General features: G+C 36.4%; 1 protein-coding gene across 1 annotated transcript; it reads right to left on the bottom strand.

Annotated features, from left to right (window-relative positions):
* Positions 1 to 200: 200 nt before the first annotated feature.
* On the bottom strand, positions 201 to 5,239 carry LOC141773801 (NFU1 iron-sulfur cluster scaffold homolog, mitochondrial). The gene is made up of 8 exons (XM_074645867.1): positions 5,082 to 5,239; positions 4,491 to 4,594; positions 3,727 to 3,862; positions 2,876 to 2,942; positions 2,665 to 2,776; positions 2,502 to 2,565; positions 1,357 to 1,531; positions 201 to 952 (listed from the first exon to the last, which is right to left on the bottom strand). The coding sequence occupies exons 1-8, from the start codon at positions 5,144 to 5,146 to the stop codon at positions 884 to 886; spliced, it is 792 nt and encodes a 263-aa protein (XP_074501968.1). The 5' UTR covers positions 5,147 to 5,239; the 3' UTR covers positions 201 to 883.
* Between the last annotated feature and the right edge of the window lie 633 nt (positions 5,240 to 5,872).

Genomic DNA, 5,872 nt, shown 5'->3' with positions numbered 1-5,872 from the left:
AGGAATATCTTATCTTATCTTATTAAGTGTAGAGACTGTGTCACAATTCAGTATCTTTTGCTTTCCTTCCTGTAACAAGTTTGTGAGTAGTCATTCCTTGTTTATTCCTCTACCCACATAGGACATAATGGCAGGAGTCATAACTTGAAGAAAATAACAATAAAAGTTATACTAATGAAAAATAAGGAATCAACAACAAATTTGCTTTCAAACTGGGAACTTTGTTTGATACGGTGATACAGTAAATCCAAAGAATGGAGCACAAAGCACAAATATAGCATACAAGTCTTAGACTGTAGTTAGTAACACAGCAATCCTTCTTCTGCTTTATGAATAATTGTAGCCTAAATAACATTTTATTTCATTTATAGATGATGCATTAACAAGCAAAACTGGTTCACTGAGGTTTCAGTTGGTATATGGCGGCAACAACGAAAATATCTAATCAAATCTTCATTCTGCATGACCATAACCGCTCAACTAACCATAACTTCCACAATATCTCCAACCTATGAAAATATTCTTTCAAAATATAAAATATTTATAAGAAATAAATACATCACAACATTTACAGTCTTCACAGCAGAACATCTTGACTGGTTAAAAGAATGACAGTATTTTCTGTATACAGGTATATATTCCTGTATCTCCTTTTCTTGGTAACAGGGGCATACAGTATGTACACATACATTGCAGCGTGAAATCTTAATAGAATATAATATGCACACAAAATAGCAGGTAATAATTTTCTCTTTTCATTCTTATGATGTAGAATGATAATTATTCTACTAGTGGAAATTATGCGTGGCTGTGTTTTTACACAGTGGAATATATTTGTCTTCCAACGTGTCCAACAATCCATGAGTGTAGGTACAGGACATTCTTATTCTTGTAATTTGCGTTCCAGCTCAGAGAAAACCTTTGCATTGATTTCATCCACTTCATCTTCCACCTGGGCAAAAAAGACAATTGACAAAATATTATATGCGACATAAAAAACTGTAAAGACATATTTTACCATCCTTCCAATCATGACAAAAACTCAACTCAGTTTGGTATCAAGAAGGTAAAAATAATATCAAAATAAGATTATCTTTTCTTTATTTTAATCACTTAATTCAACTCATCTTGTCAAAGTTGGAAAACTGCACCGACAAATTGAACATTTACTGTCTGGTTTCATTGCTCATTAAATGAGATCACAGCACTATTTCCTGCATATGATGATTTAAATATCCATAAACCAACTTCTGAAACCTATCCCGTAATGAAAACAACAGTGAGTCTAAAAATTAAAACCTGCACAAATCTCTGCTAATGTAGAAAAACAAATTGAAAACTGATCTTGATAATCACCTGTTCCACGTTGTTTACTTCTGGGATATAAAACTGCATCATGTTCTGAATGCCGTTCTTCAAGGTAACTGTAGAACTGGGACAGCCTGTGCAGGAACCAACCAGCTTCAGCTTGACTGTGCCGTCCTCAAACCCCTTATAGATGACGTCGCCTCCATCCTCCTGCACTGTAGGTCTTGAGAGGGAAAGCGACCATTATCAATGTGTTCAGAACAAAGAAGCACAAAGGACAGACAGATTGAGACTGTTATCTCAGCATGACTACACTGTGAGCATCATTGTCAGGAGTGCTGACTAAAGAAATATCAGAAAGGAAATATTTGATCAGGATTGAAACATTTAAAATACATAAACTATTGGTGCCTTCAAACAAAACTTGTGAGCTTGTGTTTACAACATGGGAAGTCGTGTACACAATATGCATGGCGTTCAAGTGGTTAAGCAACGACAATATTAACGTTATTGTCTAGAAGCCACAGAGGCTAACAATTTAGCAAGTGGGTAACATAATGCAGTAAATTCAAAGGCATAATGACAGAGGAAAAAGATGAGGCCGTTGGGAACATCAACATTTTCCTCAGACATATTATAAAATTACGAAGAAAAACAATATACGACTAAAATTACAATATTAACTTGTTATGCGCCAAAAAATTAGCTTCCATGGGCTCCACCATTTCTGGCGTCACAACTCGTGAACTCGCAGCTTTTAGAAACCTTCCACTTACGTCGTTGTGAATACCACAAGAGGGGGAAGTTCATATGAACTCTTCTCGTGAACACGGTAAACACGACCCCATTTAAAGGCACCATATTAAACAGCAAGCTATCCTATTGCAATAGATGAACAAAGACTATTATTTAACATAAAATAAGATGAGATAAGAGAAGCCTTTATCGATCCCCAGAGGGGATATTCAGGTGTTGCAGCAGAAAAAAGACAAAAATAAGTATATACAATTAGAATAAGAACAGAAGTAAACAAATGAACTATTCAAGAGCAATTATCTGGCTGTTCAGAGTGATGGCAATGTGGTTTCCACTGCTGTTGTACAGTCTATTGGCATTGGGCACAGATGAGTACCTGAAGCACTCAGTTTTGCTAATTATTACCTAAATTGATCTCAAAGTTATTAGTTTTGTACCTGATTCTGGTGTCCAGAAGCTCCTTTATCATAGATACAATTTCATCATCATCTTCAGAAAGACCTACAATAAAGAAAATGTACAGAGTGGATATTTACACAGGATATAGTTAAGCAGCTGCAGAACTCCAAGATGCCTAATATGGGTACGTTGCATACTCACTGCTTTCTTTGTGCACTTCCCCTGTTGTTATCAGGTCACCACTCTCAAAGAACTTAGCAATGGCCTCCAAAGCATGGCGCTTAATGTCTGTCCATTCCACATCCTCATCTGCCTGACAGGAAAACAAAGATCTCACTTGATTGACTCACCACAAAGATTTCACATGATTAGGATCACAGAGACAAGCTGTGCGAGTACATTTAATACTTACTTTAGTGACTGTGATGAAGTCAGGGCCAAAGAACACACTTTTCACTCCTTCGATTTCAAACAGGTCCCTGAGAGAAACATGTTATCATGTTATTGTTAAACAAAAACCCAAAACATACCAGTGACAGCATGAAGTCATTCATGTTATTTAATTTAGTGACAACATCATCCACGTGTGCTGGCTTTTATCAAGAGCGTCACGGATGATTGCACTGCTATGCACGATGTTGTTGTTCTTGTCGAGACAAGATAAAATTAATCAGCAAACAAAACATATCTACACAATGCACTTGTGACTCACAGAAACCCAGGAGTATCACATAGTGTAATATGCACAGTGTGCTTTCGCCACATCTACTGTATGTACTCATCAACCAACAACGCCATCAAGACACAACCACGAATAGCTCAATGAAGATAATATCAATGGTCAAACTATTATTTCTAAAAAGAGAGAATGTAAAATCCACACACTCATACCTCTAATGCAACTTATAGAGATCAACATTTTAGTAAACCAAAACATTTTAATTCCTTTGCCGAAACAATCTTTAAGCAGACATAAATGCATCGTAGTTATGAGTTTGCAGCTTTTTTATTTATTAATCTCTACCTGCGTTACCTTACGAGAATAAGTGTACCTTTTCCCTCAGTTTCGTTTTCCTTTTCCACTATGATTTCTAAATATGACACACTTGAATCAGCGTGCAAACTCAGACACTTCTTTCTGGTCCTGCTTTTGCAGTCCAAAAGTGTGAATGTGATTTCTGCCTTTTAAATTTATATTTCACAGAATCAGAAACAGTACAGTGTCAACATGACAAAAGTAAAACAGTAAACTTGGCACACAACCTGGCTAAAGATGAAGATCCAGCTGAGTTCGGAGAGGGAAAGTCAAGCGTCCCACTTCCTAGGACAGCTTTACCAGGAAGGAACTTCAAGCTTCTGGGGTTTGGAGTGTCTTGAGTCTGGATGGAGAGGCGTCTTACTGAAAGATAATATTAAAACAAAGTGTTATAGGGTTTTTCTTGCCGACATTAAGCCATGTGTTAGAAACAAGATGCGAGTGAACTTATGTGAACCACTTTCTCTGCATGGAAATGGGAGCCAGTGTCTGTATTTCCATCTCTTTAATGACTGCAAAATTGCATAATTGATGAAAATAGCCGTAGACTGGGTGGCTCAGTGTGGCAGGTTGCAAATAAACAAATACCTCCATAACAGACGCTACGTACTTAAAACAGTCTCACTCTAAATAAATAGGTAAATATATGGTAAACTAACTTTAACAAAATGGGGATTTCTCCTAAAATCTGACGCATATGTACACAACAGAGAGAATAAGTCATCCTCCTGTGAGTGAAACACTGATGCTTGAAATAGTGTCTTGTGCAACTGATGGTGGAAAATGGAAAAGTAAAATGTTGGCAGCATGAATGCCACTGACTTTCAGCTAAATTCATAAATATCAACCCTCAAACTGCAAGACACAAATTAGTAGAGAAATGTTTGTTTTTTCCAGCAAGTTTTTTTTCTTGTTTGCGTTGACTAGTTGATGTTGACAAAGCTTGTAGTGAGTGAGTTGTATTAAGGTGTCCAAAGAATGGTTTTCTCACTTGAGAAGTGTGTGGATCCAGTCCTGAACAGAGGCTGAACTCTTCTGGAGATCTGGGTCGAGCACTGGGAGAGGTATGATGAGCTTCTGGTCCTCACTGGAAACCTAGAAAGATAAAGACAAAGATCAGGAAAAGATAAGACTCAAACTCATTCATTCCTTGAGGGAGGATTAAATAGTTAGGTGGCATTGACGAGCGAAAACAACGTCCCTTTCCTCAGCTGTGATCTCTGGTTTGATGTAAACAAAAGGTTTGATCATTTTACTGCCATTAAAGTTTACTAAGTTATAGCTAATGTTAGCAGCTAACTCCCATGCTGGGCATCTGGGAAGACACATAAGAAACGATAAAAAGTGGACATAACTAAACCAGCGTTGCCTATATCTCCGTGTAGCTGCATTGTTGTATGAATGAGAGACACGTTGTTGTCTAGTGTCGCAGTTTGCTAGTTAGTGTTAGCTAAAGTTAGCATAGCTAGCTAAAAGTACCATCTGTACCACACGTGTTGCTCTGTTTCTGCTTTACACGAGCTATACAGCTTATCATAACATTAGTACAGCACGTGTAGGTCCTGGTTTTAGAGGTTCATACCTAAAAGGAGCAATATTTCTTCCCCGAAACATCTGCTGCAGACCCCATCTCATGCTCGCCGCCATTTTGTTTGTTTTGAAGATGAGGACCTCTGGTGGAGAGCTCGAGACCCTCCTGCTCGTCACAGGTGGAGAGCTCGAGACCCTCCTGCTCGTCACGAGTGGAGAGCTCGAGACCCTCCTCCTGACCACTGTACATACCTGCTGCTCTAGTTCATCTCCTCAGTCAACCAATGAACATAATGATAATGATAATAATAATAATAATAATAATAATAATAATAATAATAATAATAATAATAATAATAATAATTAACAATTAATAATAATAACAATAATAATAATGATTATTCTCATCATTTTACTGCCTTTTTACTAACATGTTTTGCACTATGGAACTGTGATGCTGGAAACTTGAATTTCCCTCTGGATCAATAAAGTTACTATCTATCTATCTATCTATTATTATTATTATTATTATTATTATTATTATTATTAATAATAATTATAATAATAATAATAATAATTAATGAATCAATGAATTGCTTGCAAGAGACAAACATGGGCTAAGTAAAACAAATAAGAAACAAAAATGTTCAGTAATAAGATTAAAATTAATTTTCAGTTATTCAATTATTGTGTAATCATAAACAGTTACTGGTATCATGGAGTGCCTTTAGGGTACTAACTAATAGCTTTTCTTAATTTTATTCACTTCTGTTCTCTTCTCATGTATTTATACTTACATAAAATGCCCGATGTCCCCAAGTTGTTTTTCTCTCAATAACAAAA

The sequence above is a fragment of the Sebastes fasciatus genome, chromosome 9, assembly GCF_043250625.1.
Source record: "Sebastes fasciatus isolate fSebFas1 chromosome 9, fSebFas1.pri, whole genome shotgun sequence".
Classification (NCBI taxonomy): domain Eukaryota; kingdom Metazoa; phylum Chordata; class Actinopteri; order Perciformes; family Sebastidae; genus Sebastes; species Sebastes fasciatus.
This window is presented reverse-complemented; position numbering and strand designations above follow the sequence as displayed.

What these genes read in the sequence shown, in the direction of transcription:
- LOC141773801 (XM_074645867.1), bottom strand. Translation starts at nt 5,146, where the DNA reads ATGGCGGCGAGCATGAGATGGGGTCTGCAGCAGATGTTTCGGGGAAGA. An exon ending in AGAAATATTGCTCCTTTTAG is followed by an intron (nt 4,595 to 5,081) that starts GTATGAACCTCT and finishes TTATCTTTCTAG; the next exon opens with GTTTCCAGTGAGGACCAGAA. An exon ending in AAGTAAACAACGTGGAACAG is followed by an intron (nt 953 to 1,356) that starts GTGATTATCAAG and finishes TTTTTTGCCCAG; the next exon opens with GTGGAAGATGAAGTGGATGA.